General features: G+C 41.9%; 1 protein-coding gene across 1 annotated transcript in view; it reads right to left on the bottom strand.

Moving 5' to 3' along the window:
• Positions 1-15,713, bottom strand: part of furinb (furin (paired basic amino acid cleaving enzyme) b) — a 79,488-nt gene that overhangs the window by 5,058 nt on the left and 58,717 nt on the right. Inside the window, exons 7-14 of the mRNA XM_031282552.2 lie at positions 13,994-14,082; positions 10,954-11,126; positions 6,309-6,521; positions 4,374-4,474; positions 2,532-2,635; positions 988-1,105; positions 546-725; positions 134-261 (exon numbers count right to left, since the gene is read on the bottom strand). Coding sequence (XP_031138412.1) covers positions 134-261; positions 546-725; positions 988-1,105; positions 2,532-2,635; positions 4,374-4,474; positions 6,309-6,521; positions 10,954-11,126; positions 13,994-14,082 — 1,106 coding nt within the window. The remainder of the gene's footprint in view (positions 1-133; positions 262-545; positions 726-987; positions 1,106-2,531; positions 2,636-4,373; positions 4,475-6,308; positions 6,522-10,953; positions 11,127-13,993; positions 14,083-15,713) is intronic.

Raw genomic sequence — 15,713 nt, 5'->3', positions numbered from 1 at the left:
AGAGGCTATTTAGGCCAGCATGGAAATATGCAAAAAGGACTTGAGTTGATGAGGGGGCAGTAAATGCTGGCATGACTGTAGGTTTGATGTGAAGTGACCAGACTGAACAATTAATGGTGATGAGTGGGCTTACCATAGTCATGTCCATTAGCTGCTACGTTTTCTATTTCCAGTGTCCATTCCCCTTGAGGATCCTCGCCCCATGAGTGGGTGGTCATGAAGGCCCAGTCGTTGAATCCCTCTGAGGAGAAGTCATTGGGCCTAAAAGAAAAGGGGAGAGATGAGGTGTTTGTGTTTTTTGGTGGTAAAATGCAGAAAGTGTGATTTTCCCAAGGAGTATACTTGTGGGAGTATCTATGCACAGATAAAATTGAGGTACATGCACATTGGGTTTGTGTGTGTGTGTGTGTGTGTGTGTGTGGGTGGGTGCGTGTATGTGTGCATTTGTGTATGGATGTGTGCGTGTGTGTGAAAGAGACACAGGCAAAGAGAGATTCATAACATGGCTCGGCTGTTTGTGTACAGTGGTGTGTTTTACTGTGTACCTGGGGAACAGCAAGGTGGAGCGTGTGCCCAGTGGGCTGATGAGATGAATGGCCAATTTTCCTCTTTGGTTGTGGGAGAGAGTGAGGCGAGCCTGAACGTGTTCCAGAGAGCTGACATACTCGGTTCGTCCCCAGCAGGCATCCACGCTCTTGCTGAACACCAGCTTGTTCCCGATGTCTCTGCAGATTTGACGAGTGGAGGGGAGGGTGGTTAATGTTGTGTGGCTGCAGAAATGGACACAGACAATAGCGCTGTGCTGCAAATCTACGCGACCGTCCCAGCTCCGAGGAGAATAAGGGAACATCTATCAAGCTGAGCTGGGTGAAAGAACAGCAAGTGCTCATAATGAGACTAAACCTCACTGTAGTACACACACACACACACACACACACACACACACACACACACACACACACACACACACACACACACACTTCTAACCTTGGTTCCGTGAGCATAGTGTGAACACACTGATGCTGTGGTCCCACTGTGGTCCAGTTCTGTGCCAAAGCCACCATGGCACCTGCATCCAGAAGTCCATAACCGTACGAATGACTCACTGTGGAGATAAAAATGGCAGGTTGGTGGGTGGTGGCGATGAGATAACACCACAGAAAGAGAAATTACTGTCAGTCAACAATCCACTCTTGACTGTGGATTGTTGTTGTTATACTATGGCATTATACTTGTTCCTAAATCCTGAGCCCGCAATCATCAAATGTAGTTCCTTCAGTTATCCAAATCACATTTGGACATTCCTTTCTGCAAATATAATGTAACAATGTAAAACTATTTTAAAGGTGTATGTATTGCCAATTGTTTTGTTATTAGTAGGAAGAAAAAAGGTCATAAGAGGAAATATCAGAAATACATTTCATCTGAGCTGGCTGGAGGGTCTAGCACTGTAGCCTACACGTCATGTGCAGACAGAGTGTTATCAGCAGAGATATTAAAGAGAAAGGACCACACCAGCATCTAAACTGACCAAAGAGATATTTGCAGGTAGGTTCACATGCTGTTTAATGTGCTGCAACCTACCATCTATTTAGTTATTCAGTCTGGAAAAATGACGTTAGCAGTGCACTTTGGTCACCAAGGACAAGATGTGCATTCATGTTTGTAAGTTAGATAAGCAGGAGACTTCAGCAGGATAGCTGATGTGGGTTGCTGTTCACAGTCTGTGGATCTTGTGTTGTATAGCTGCTGTCTGGCTCAGTGTGACCGTCTGCTCTGCGTATAGAAGGAACTCTTCCTTTATATTGCACATTTCAAATATCTTCATGTTTAGTTTTCTGTACTGTTTGATTTTGCCTTACATTTGCACTATTTAGAATGCATTACTGTATTGTATATATTACTTATCTTTCTTTAGCTTATTTGTACATATTATTTATCTTTTTTAATCTTTATTTGTATATATTTCTTATCTTTTATATTATACTTGCTGTCCTTATTGCACCGTGAGTTGGAGAGAAACGTATTTTCAATTGCTCTGTAAGTCTGGCACATGTTGCAGAATTGACAATAAAGTTGACTTGACTTGAAAAAGTTAAGCCATCATAAAAACCATAAAATGTAAAATTTAAATTTCTTTCTTATCTTTTCTCAGAGAATAACACAAGACAAGTGATTTACAGAAAAGATATGTACATGCTGTAGCAGACCAAAAAAAAACTGTAATCCTGGAATGGAGACAAAATGACCAAAATTAGCCCCATTTTCTTGGATGTCAAGTTGGTCGAACATGCAGGCAGACCTGAGAGCGCACCGAGCGGAGATGCTGAGATCTCACACAGAGCAGGGAGTTTGAAACTGAGTGAGAAGTTGTGATTTTGTGTTATTATTTAGTTTGATTATACTGTATATATTATATAATGCATGTGCTTTTTTGTGCTTAAAATGTCCCACTGTGCGCTCAAGATAGAGGGACAAATATCACACCATATAATACCATCTGTGCTTGATTTGGACAAGCCAGCCTCTACCTCTGCGTCCCACTCCGTTGGTCTTCCAGTCTCCAGCGCTGAGGTGTCCCGGCCGGGACGTCCTCACCACCAGGTGCTGCATGTCCCTCCAGGTCAGGTTCATACTGCAGAGATAGAGGAAGGTAAGCAGAGTACCTGCACTGACTTTCTGTCATGTAATAGCCGAATGTATTAGTTTCTACATTATGCACATTATGAGAAAGGCCAGGTTTCGCTGACCTCAACTGTACAACAGTACAGCAGAGGAAATGTGAGGAGCTGTGGGATATGGAAAAGGTCAGGAGTCTGTAGTCACACCTGAAATATGATCCACCTGAGCATATACAGTGAGGACAGCCATACATTTCTAAAATATTATACTGAGACGTAGAGGAGGCCCTAAGGGATATGTCAGTTAACTATAACAACGGTATGGGCTCACATTATGGTCTTAACACCGGTGGAAAGCACCAATATTAAAGGTACATCATAACCTATTGTGATGAAAGGTCAGGGTACACAATAAAAGACAGGATTCAACACTGTGGAGGACTGTGTCTAGACTTCTCTGTAATGATAGTTTCTAATGAGGTCTGGGATTCGGCTCTGTGGAGATAGGTCTGGCAATGCGAGACTAGGGATTCGGGGATGAGGTCACCTTCTATCACAGTAGAAGCCCAATAAAAATGTGCAAAAAAATAGAGTTATTAAGAGGTACAGCAGGGAAGCATTCAGAGGAAAAGCCTTTGAGTCACCAATGTGGGAAAAAACTGCTCCGTGGTTTAATATAATCAAGCCATGAATCACACTGCTTACTGAGTGCAACACCACAGTAGACAGATATAGAAACACAGAATTGCACTGTTGCGCATCACTCAGCATCAGTATTCAAATCTCACATCCTCTCATGTGTTATTAATGGACAAGATCTCTCCCCTCCCCCCCCCAATGTCACCTCAGCCAAGTATGAAGGGGAAAATAAATAAATAAAATAACAAACACCAGAAAGCCTCTGCCTATTAAATGATTCCATCTCTGTGAATTCCCAGTCCCAGTCTGATAAACTAGCTACCCTGTTATTACTGCTGCCTGTCAGGAGGGGTGTGGACGGGGGGGCTGACTCTACTGTGGTGTTAAAAGTGAGAGATAGTCTTCGTGGTGTAAAACTTTAGGGGTCTGTCATTCAGCGCCCTTCTCTTATGATATCAGAGGCAACAGTGCTGAGATAAACCGGGGACGCTGAGCATGTACACCTCAACTGAAACCCGGGCTGTGACTGGATTTGATTTTGACACCTGTCAGCTACACGCTAATGTGGAAATGAGGTGAATTACGCAGAGTGGAGGACGGCTGACTGATAAGAGGACTTAACACACCGCGAGATATGACTGAAGATACGAACATAACGGAGAACACATTAGCGCTGCTGACAGAAACTTGGATTCTGACACCTGGAATCCTGAGTGAGCGATAATGAGAGACATTCTCCAGTTTAAAATCTTCAATGCTGGCCCTACAGGTATTCAGATTGTCTGTGGGGGCTACAGCTGCTGATTTGTCTGGCTAATTAACTGATTATCAAAAGCTTAATTTGCTGAGGAAAGAATTTCTGGGCTGGGATTTAGGCTAACGCCGACTCCCAGACGCACGCGCGCGCACGCACACACACGCGCACGCGCGCGCGCGCACACACACACACACACACACACACACCTCCCACGAGCGCACAGTAGAGGGTAACAAATTAAGTTTTCAATCAAATTGAATTTAAAAAGTGTTTACTGTAAAAGTGTATTGGCTACAGGGTTGACTTCAAAAACAGCTATAAGGTTACAGGAGGAGGTTGTGTCGTTCTCAACTCACTTGGCCTCCAGAGCCAGAGCGATGATCCCAGCAGCCAGCGGGGCCGAGGCAGATGTCCCCGTGTGAGAGTCTGTGCATTTTTGCCTCAGGTCTGTGGTCACCTTGGAGACAGGAGAAGTGAGAGAAGTGCACAGAAATACAGAAGGTTAGACACAGTTAATATGACACATTGAGTTTCCCACTCCAGCATGAGTGAAGTTCACGGTGAGAGAGGTTAGGCAGGGGAGAGCTAGGGACAATGGGAGCTCTGCCTGCAGCAATCGGAGGAGGAGGAGGAGGAGGAGGAGGAGAGAATGAGCAGGTAGGTTCAGTCTCAGGTCTGTGGATCCCTGCCAAAGGGTCACAGCCGGGGCAGGGAATGTCAGCCAAATCAGTGCAGTTAGGTCGGGTGGTGGTGAGACAAAGTATCTTAGCACTCCGGGTACACCTCTGCTCTCAAACTCTGCCAATGGCAGAAAGCTAATGAGGCCTGTCTGGGTCACCATGGGGACACGTCGGAAATGACAAGAAGCCAGAGGGCAAGGCGAGCTATGAAGGTCAGGGACTGATTCTCGGTTTGCAAGTTTTGGCCTGACCAATGACTACAGCCTATGGGCCTGAAAGACTGTGGCACTAACTGGCCATTAACTGTGGAAAAAAGTCTACGTGTCAGAGGAATAAACAAAGGGAGATGTCTGCACTGTTAGATATCAGAACTGGATTTAAAAAAAAACGGTTTCATATTTTATTAAATGTTTTTTTTTTTATTGTATTGACTAATTTAATGATCAGTCATTTATAAAGAAAAAGTCCAAATATTTTTTTTAAAGATTATTTTTTTGGCAGTGGATAGACCAGAAAGGGGGAGAGAAATGGGGATGACACACAGCAAAGGACAGCAGGTCGGATTCCAACCCTGCGCCGCTGCAGGACTCAGTCAACATGGGGCGAACACTCTTACTGGGTGAGCTAGAGGCCGCCCCAAAAAGTCCAAATATTTGATGGTTTCCTCTTCTCCAATGTGAGGATGTTCTGCTTTTCTCAGTTCTCTATCATTCTCAAATGAATATTTTTGCGTTTCGGACTGTTGGTCGGACAAAACAAGTAATCTGACCACATCACCTAGGAACTTGTGATGGGCTTTTTTTCCCACTATATTCTGACATTTTATATTAAGTGATTAATTGAAAAAAATAATCAACCAATTAACCAATGATGAAAATAATAGCTGGTTGCAGCCCTACACTGATTGTTTTTTTTTAGTTATAAACCTAGCATTTTCTAAATACCCAGTAACACATTCCCAGCGTCTCAACAGTAAATGAGTCCACGTTAGATTTGTTTAAAAGCCTGGTCCTGGTCTGCTTGTGATTCGACAGTCTAGATACAAATGTACCAAACCCAAAATTTGACAAAGTCAACATAAACGAAAGCTGTGTGAACTCACTGATACAACAAATGGCAGCTTCTGACTGCTAAAGCAACAATACAAGAGCTGCTGTAAATATTAAAATGACTTCAATTTCATCAATCTGACGACGTGTGTTTGCTCGCCTGCAGCATGCCTCTGATGTATTTTGGAGGGAATGGCAGATTTATTGTTGTTTTTTGTTATTCTATGTCCCTGAGGCAAGTCTTTCTTCAGCTAACAAGCATCTTGATGGAAGCATGTGGCACCTCTTAGTGTTTGTCAGCTTTGCTCACTGTATGTTACGCATCAGTCACTCTGATTTTGATGCCTATTTTTGATTTGCGAGAGACGAGATACATGTATATGTACATTCGAAAAGGGTTAATTTTGGATGTACCAGCATCAACTTTTGGCAAACGCAAAGTATGAGGTGTATGTTTATTTTTGCATTGCTGACATTTACAATGTGCTCGAGATTTAAAGTATATAGACAATCCTACACAAAATCTGAGATGTTCAAAGTTTGAGCGTGCATGTACACCTACTATCTGTTTCTCCCCCGGGTTTCCAGAGCTGAAGGTGGTAGCGAGGGTGGAAGAGCAGGGCTCGCTGTACCACGGCACGTTGCCGGACTGCGTGGTGCTGCTGATGGAAAGGGTGTAAATGCTGTTGGTGTAGCCGTCACAGTTACAGCTGTCCTGCTCCCGGCCACCATTACCCGAAGCCCACACAAAGATGGAGCCCTGTCCGTCACGTCCCTGTGGTACAGAAACACATATACGTACATTTATATAGACATGCACAGGACAGGTTTAGAGAAAGAGACTAACAAGAGCTGGTTGAAGTGTGAAACATTGCCTTTGACAAAGACGTTTGTCTCACTGCTTAAACGCCTTGTCACTTAAAGTATGTGCTTTCGTTCAGAAGCAGTGAACCGCTGTAGGCACAACTCTTATTAATACATCACAATGTCAGGTGACTTATTGCGGCAGAACATCCGATAACAAACACAAGAAATGTAATTACAAAATCTACTCAAGCTGAATATAATTCAGGGGCATGATAAATGACAACATGATATCTGGCAGTGAGACTGTATGCTCATAAAATACACACACTGTATGAGACGTACATTTATAGTCCAGTTGGGTTTGGACTTGCCAACAGGAGGCTAGATATATTTAAGTAGAAAAACAAAGGGTGTCGTTTTTCAACTCAGGAACATCACGAAGATTAGATTGTCCTTTTTGTTCCAAGACAAACAAATCCTTTTTCATACATTGGTCTCCAGCTGATTAGATTACTGCAACTCCTTAATCGCTGAAATGCCCCAGAAATCGATGGGCCGCATTCAGCTTGTATACAATACAGCTGTCAGGGTGTTCACAAGTTGTAGAAGATTTTTGCACATTTTCTCAATTTTGGCCTCCTTGTACTAACCTATGGCCTTTAGAATTGATTTTTTTCAGTTTTACTGCTTAGTTTTAAGGCACTAGTTGGTCTGCATTCTTCCTACACTGCTGACCTTCTTTCTCTCAATACATATAGTAGCATGACGTCTGCAGACCAGCTGTTGTTGCCGACGTCGGGCTGGAGACAAAGACAGAGGGTAGCAGGGCATCTGCAGTCAGGGCTCGGATGCTCTGAAATAGCCTCTGGAAGGAGAACAACCTCAGGGTCCTTAAAGTTCCTTTAAGTCAGTGTTAAAGTCGTACAGATTTTGAATTGGTTTTTAATTAGTTTTCTTTTTGCTGTCATGTTTTATTATGCTTTTCTACTTCTAAACAATATATTTAGAAGGTACCTTTCCTTCTTTGTTAGACCTTATTATCGCTCTGCCTTTGTTTTTCTGCAAAGCGCTTTTTAAGTGGTTTTGAAAAATGCAGAGAGAAAAAAGGTATCATTATCATCATAATTTACTCACAACTCGCATTTCTATTTAGGATAGATACACCCTGTCATTCACGTTAATAAAAAAAAAAAAAAAAGAATTCATCAAAGTGTGAAAGCAGCAGCTAAAAATAAAATTGAATGATTAAAACTTGTCTTCTTCCACATTCAGTTTGAACCAAGTGGGCGGCAAAACAATAAACCAAGAAACAAATACTGTTAGGTGAAGAAACAGAAAAAAAGATCTCTTTTAAATCTCACATACAGAATAATGAAACAGCTGATGGCAAAGCAATATTTAATAAGGTGAGATACAACAGAAGTATACAATTTCTTCTTCCATCCCTCTCGGCCACCCACAGATACACAAAACCAAAACCAAAGGAACATAAAAAGACAAAAAAGATGCATGAATGTTTCGCTACCCCTGTTGTTAAAGATTTTGTCTGTCTGTTCTCTGCCTGCTTGAGTCTGGCCTGGCTGTTAAACTAAATAAAAGTCTTGTCACATCATCAGTTTCGGTATTTTGGCTTCACCACCCCGACAAATATAAAGATACTGGAATTTTGGTTTCTTTATCACTGATGCCGCAACACTATTTTCTCTGGCTCCGTTAATCACATTGTAAGCTTGCAAGTGTACAAAGGGAGCTCAATTTCATCTGAACACAGACTTCAAATGAGCTGGTTTTTAATAGGATTATCTATTTAATTTTCTTAATGGATTCCTACATCTCCATCACACAAATTTACCACAAAATTGGGGTGGAAAGTTTCATTCTACTGTATGTGTGATGCTGTCTGAATCATACAGTATCATAACAAAGGAGTCTTAGGCCAGCTACACACTGGCTGCGTGGCGTGTCCGTTTTTATTTCGGCTCCCATGTTAACAGGTGAGAGCTTGCACACTGCCTGCGTGATACGCACGTCTCAGGCGCGGCTTGAGCTGCGCCGAAAACGTGTGCATGCTAGAAATGGGACCGACGCCTACTTTTCACGCGACACGCAAGCGTGTTGGAAGCGTTTCCAGGCAAAATAGAATAGGAAAAGATGTTTATGTCATTTTGACACAAATACATATTAATAAATGACATGTTGATGTTTGAAAGTCTCTAGGTTTTGATATAAATGCAGATATAAATGTAATTAAAAAAAAAATAAATCGATTTTCTAATATTGCACCTGTCAATACAGAACGAAATATTCTGTAGTCTATTTTGCCGTCAATACTGCCGACGTTGTCTTTGCTGTAATCAAATCAGTATATATTTATGTTCAACATGGTATTTCATTTTATCAATGGGAAACATACATGTGTACAGACAAGGCTAGCAGCAGCAGCACCGCGTCAGACACGTTTCTGGTATGTAAAGACATAGAAAAATCCACGCAGCCGCCATGCAGCTGACACGCAACAGAAACGCCACGTTCACGCCACGCAGGCAGTGTGTAGCCGGCCTTAAAGCTCTAGGTAATACTCTGAAACCTTCCAGCCCAATTTATGACCTGACGCTGGCTTTGCTGCAGGTTAGAGAGGCTAGACGATAACACATTTCGCTGCCAGGGGTTCTCTCACTGCCAGGAGAACACACGCTGAACCAGAGAGGTCCTGTTGTGCTGCTGTCAGGATATTTCTCGTTACTAACACACCGTGATTGGTGGAACATTTCACATTTTGGGATGTGAAGTATGAATCATTCTATTCCACAGAAAATGGGCAGTTTCATTCATTTATATGCCAATTACTGAGGTCTTTGTATCTATTAACTATTCACTATTGTTTGCATCAGTGACTGCTGCTCTGATTCTATTTTCTCCCAGCTCACATTTATCATTCGACTGTTCTGCTAACCCCTTCTGATGCAGCCTGCTGACACATGAGAAATGATAACATTAGCCTTAGATAATTGTCATACTCTTTAATGTCTTACTCTATCCAACCTTAAAGGGCTAGTCGGAGGGCAATTACCAAACTCACCTTGAGTTTGTCCTTATCTACAGTACATCTCCAAAAGATATCCTTCATTAAATATTGATACAATATGATTGTATAGGCAGAAACATGTTTACACCTCAGATTTCCAAAAGCCTTTTTTTTTGCCATGAGAGAAATTGCTCCATATGTAGCATAAAAGGAATAGTTCAACGTGTTGCGAAATACGCTTACAGTACTTGCGTCTATGCCGAGGGTTAGATGAGAAGACCAATACCACTCTCACATCTGTACAGTAAATATGAGCCAGCAGCCAGGTTAGCTTAGCACTTGTATCACTATCTTTAATGTTTGTTTAATCTGTACAAAAAATGAATTGTAAAAATGAAAATTTGCCATTTTACTAAGGGTTATGAGTCAGAGTATTTCTTGGCTAGGAACAGTGGCCAGGCTACCATCAGGAGGTTCCTGGACCTGGTGGTGTGTCTAAGTCTGCTTCCCAATCGATTTGTGTTTTTTCCCTACTTTAGCCTGAGCTCAAACATATCGCTAACTCTAAAGAGTCCTTTTCTGCTATGCTTAACCTCAACTCAACCTTACTTTAACCCTAGGCAGTTGTCTCTGTGATGCCTATCCATCATTTATCCTGTGTCCTAACCCCAACTGTGGAGAGCAATGGTGTGAGAAACACTTTCAATGAGAAACTGACTTTGACAGCAAAATGGCGAGGAAATAGTCTGGCACATAATAAAACGGCAAATTGTTATTTTTACACTTTGTTTTTTGTTCGGATTAGACAAACAAGATATAACATGTAAATTAGTGAGCTTTAAAGTTTTCTGAACAAAGCTCGGCTGGCTTCAGTGTCATTTTTACCATGCAGACATGAGAGTTGTATCAATCTTTTCATCCATTTCTTTTCCGCCTTTAATTTGACAGCACAGCTAGGTGAGAAAGGGGAGAGAGAGGGGGGAAGACATGCAGGAAATCGTCACAGGTCGGATTCGAACCCTGGACCTCTGCGTCGAGGCATATTTTGCTGCTGCAATACTGGAATTTCCCATTTTTTTGGGATCAGTAAAAATCAATCAATCGATCTATCGCTCTATCGACCTATCAACCTATCTATCTATCTATCTATCTAAACATCTCAGTATATGTGCGCCTGCTCTACCCACTGAACCAACCCGGCCACCTTTTCATCCATTTCTATGCAAGAAAGGAAGGGTAAGTGTATTTCCTCAAATTTCCAAAAAACAAGTACAAACCTATGTCAAACCTTTAAAGAACTGATGTGAGTTTGATGGTGAGGCTAGAAGCAGGAAACAGGGAAGATATTAGTAGATTAAAAGGCAGACTGACTGACCTTGGTGATTCCGTGGAGGAAAGCCTCTTTAGCCAGCTTGGCAGGGCCGTCCAGTGACTTGCCATCGTCCTCTGGGCCCCAGCTGGCACTATAGATGTGGATGTGCTGCGGGTTGAGGCTCAGAGAGTGGGCCTCCACCACGTCTGTCACCTCCCCATCCAACATACGAACTCCTATCAAATGAACAGTACAGATTAGGTTACCACACTAGAGACATGAAAAGTGGTGGGGAAAGAGCGACAGAATGACAGATGGAAACGAGATAGTGAGTGTACACATTTTCGCTTTAGATGGGTGGAGAGGTGTCAAAACCTGAAGGAAAAAAAACACAGCATGAGATGACACAAAGAGAAAACTTGTCATAAAAAGACTGAAAGAAATCGGTCGGACCGCAGATTCCCATTTTATCTTCTGCCACAAAGAAAACAAAACAAGAAATAGAAAAACAGGTGAAACAAAAGACTTCACAGAGTTGCAGTTTTAATGAGCAAGCGTACAAAGCGCTACCCGCAGATGCTGCTCCGATGGATACTACATTATTTTACCGTCACATAAACACAAACCCAGCTGATTGTTGAACCAGGAAAAGGCTAGCTTCCTAACTCCCACCAAACACACAGAAAGGACATGTTGACAAACCTGACAGACTGCAGGAGAGAGAGAGAGAGAGAGAGAGAGAGAGAGAGAGAGAGAGAGAGAGAGAGAGAGAGAGAGAGAGAGAGAGAGAGGCGCACATACACACAGGTATAAATAAGCTGAGGGTATACAGAGCCTTCAACAGACTGGGGTATCCACAGGGTAGCACTGAATGTCACCTTTCATCATACCTGAACGCAACTCTGTCTGAGCCTTTGAAGTGAGCAGCCTCAGATCACTCCTCTGAACATTAATGGCTGTAGAGAGGCGTGAAATGAACCACCCTCAAATAAGGTCCATTACTGGGAGAGGACCCCCGGACCTCAGAGGTAACGCGACGACATCCACATTAAGACTTCAATAATCCATTCTAGACAACCTGCCTGGCCCTAAAGGCACAAACACATGCCAGAAGGGATGTAGCCAAAGCAGTAATTACTCTGTTGGCATGGGGATTTGCTGTACCACAAGACGGAATACCGAGGAGCATGCAAAAAATGCTTTAACGGGATAAACATGCGACATAAAGCACAATATTTGCTCGGTTGATCATTATGCACGGGCTGTATTGCAGCGGTAATGATAATCACTGTCGTAACAATTCTCATCAACTTCCTGCGGCTCGACGATTCCTTATTAAGACAGTGCTGTGCGAGTTTCCTGCTGCTCCAGCAAGTTCGAGGCAGCAGGTAGGAATGCAGCTATGAGTGTGTGTGTGTGTGTGTGTGTGTGTGTGTGTGTGTGTGTGTGTGTGTGTGTGGAGAGATACAGTAGGTGGAAGGAAACGCAGAGTTAGCCAAGCAGGGTCAATTACAGGTAATCACTAATCATTGCTCAGTAAGGATACACACATTTAACACATGGGGTGCCCAGACACAGACACACACACACACACGATACAGACGATGCACACGATACACACGATACACACGACACACACGCGTTTGTTTCACGATCTTTGTGGGGACCCGTCATTGACATAATGCATTCCCTAGCCCCTTACCCTAACCTTAACCATCACAACTAAATGCCTAACCTTAACCCTTACCCTAACCATAACCTAATTCTAGTAATAATTCTAATAACCTAGTCTTAACCCTCAAACAGCCCTTTAACCTTGTGGGGTCCAGCATTTTGGGCCCCACAAGGCTGTGCAGACCCCACAAGTATACTGTATTCCACGGTTTTTGGACCCCACGAATATAGTAAAACAAGCACACACACACACACACACACACACACACACACACACACACACACACACACACACACACAGGTATTTGGGAGCAAATCCCAGCTGTTTGTAAACAATCCACTGACCCCAGTGACGTGAACAGATTCACAAAGGAGTAATTTATGAGAACAGGGCCAACACGCGGCTCCGTCGGGAGATGAATGGTAATGAAGACAAAGAAGGAGAGTTATGAGTAACATCTGTGAACGGGACAGATCAGGGCTCCGCTGAGTCTTGTTGGCTGCCATCATGTCACTGACAGATTGTTTGGTGACAAAAGTTACTAAAAGCCTCCTTGGAATACTATATCAAGTGCAAACATATTTGGGAGACAAAAAACACATTTCAGACTTAATTTGCGATCACAGGTTTGATTTGAATGAACCCCTCTGAAGGAACATGTTCTTTCTTAATGCATATCTGCATATGCTGACAGCTTTATTATTGTTCAAACAAGAGCCTGTTCCAAAAGTCTTACTTTGACCAGCTTTTTAGGCAGATGATTTAAACAGTGGTATGAATAGATGTCCACTGGGTAAGTTCCCTTGGCATCAACATAATATAATAGGCATCACAAAGGACTCAACAAAACACTAAAACAATTCAACTGCCTTTTTATCTAATTGGTGGTAGAAAGACTGAAGTTTCAGGCCAAGTGCCAAATTAAGGTGGAGTGAGTTAGTTAGTTTGACAAAAAAAAAGGTTCACCATGTCAAAAACTTAATCTGAAAGTTTCTATGCATAGCTTTAAACAAAGCCACTTACAGTATTTCCAGAAGAAAAAGCTGAAGCTATTGTTCTCAGTAGCATTAGATCAAGCACAATTCACTGCACGCTCAGTGCAGCACACTTTCACTTGTGCATCTAAACAACAGGCAGCCAATCAGTCAGTAAAAGATAGTCAATGGTCCAAAAAAACCCATTATGGATATATATTACTGGGTCTATTACAAAATGTGAAGACGCAGCTAAATCTGTGATTCAGATTCAGGTCCTGGACTAAATAGAGCCTAGCTGAAACAAATTCACTTCCACGTTAATTAGTTTGAATGTGAATATTATTGTGCGTATTATTTCTAATTAAAAGTAATATTCAACTCATTTGAATGAATATTATTCCTAATGAAACATTGTTCCCAACTGAAAATCCCAATGGTCTGCTTCACTCACCTCCAATTTTGGCATTATAGGCCACACCTACACCGCACACACCGTTGTCGGCTGCTGCTGCAACTTCTCCTGCACATCGAGTTCCATGTCTGGGAAAAAAAAGACAAAGTCACAAAGGAGAGAGGAAGATTACAGAGAAACTATTAACACATCAAGCAGGAGCATCACAATAACTCAACCAAATACTGACAGCAGAAAAGCAGCAATTGTTTGTACTATAACTTCCTGAACTGAGCTGGGCCTTCAAACAATACTGTAGTTGAAGTGTTGCTAAAAAATACACCACAGTCAGAAGAGAAGCATAAACCCAGTGGCCCTTTTGTGACTGCAGCATACTTGTGTCAGAGTTTTAACAATAAGAGCCAGAGAGCCTGATATGCCTTTCTGAATGAAAGATATATTCATTAGAGTACTTTTAGAATTCAAGACTTACTTATACAAAAGCAGGGTGCCACAACCTTCATGGTGATAATGACTTACAATAAAAAGTATCATGGACGCACTAGATTTCTTTTTCACACAGCACAAAAAGCACCAACAAGCAAATGCTGGTGTAAAAACTTCACTGTCTGTGCTCTGTTAAAGTTAGAGTACCACAATTATACATACAAAGGAAAAGGTGCAGTGTGTATTGAGTGAGTGCAATTGTCACTTAGATGAGAAAATTTTTTTGTTTTTTGTATCCAATCAGGTTTTAGTAACATTTGTATCATAGACACCCACACAGGACCCATAGCCCCAATGAAGCAGATTCAATTTTCAATGAATAATAAGAGGGACTTTGATTGTTGCTTATTGTGTTGTGAATATCCTACATTTTTTATCCTATAAAAAAGTTTGATTTTAAACCAAGTTTTATGTAAAGAAAAACTGTGTTTTTCTAACCAATATTCTCAAGGACTAATGTTATATATATGCTATATAGCATGTACAAAGCTTGAGATCTATGAACCTGAGAGTACAATAGTAAATATACTTCCACAATCCTCTTCTGTTAAACACAGACACTTCAGAGAGCCCCTTATTTCACCTCTAGGCCTACTCAATGTCTCAGAAAGAAATATTGGAAATCTTTTCTCCTGTTGTACGCGCTACACGGTTACAGGACACGGTTGCTTTTCACTCAAAAGTAACTGAAGTGAAACCTGAGGACAAACACCTGTCTAAAACTAACTTCACCTTGACAGTCACTGGCCATCCAAATGAGATATGAGATGTTATCGATGTACATGAATTATTCACTGAGTCCCTCATCAATACCTTCAACCAGTCTTGAGTTTCAGAAAACAGACAGGTTCCCCATGGAGCGTTGTCTAAATGTTAAATACACCAACACTGCACAAACAAAAAAAAAAAACTCCAACCCCTCCCAAAAAACGTGCTTTATCAACTACAGATCCGGTTTTATAAAAGACAATGAGAAGTCTAAATTGAAACCTTTACAGCTTTGCATCATTCTAGGCAAAATAAAAAAAGCTATCGTTAGTGAAATGGATTTAATTTGTTTCATTGACTTCAGGGGTTGAAACGGTGTGCTCAGACTGTGGACTTTATGGACTCCAATGGATGGAGCAGAATGAGCATTTGGCATTTACCACAGGTCATTAAGATTGTCTCCTGATTACAGCGCAGATATCTGATCAGGAGGTACAGTACAGTTTCACACCCATTTCTGGGATGTGCTGTGTGAATGTTATCAGAACAAAGCTAATTACATCCA

This window comes from Sander lucioperca, chromosome 7 (genome assembly GCF_008315115.2).
Source record: "Sander lucioperca isolate FBNREF2018 chromosome 7, SLUC_FBN_1.2, whole genome shotgun sequence".
Taxonomy (NCBI): Eukaryota; Metazoa; Chordata; class Actinopteri; order Perciformes; family Percidae; genus Sander; species Sander lucioperca.
This window is presented reverse-complemented; position numbering and strand designations above follow the sequence as displayed.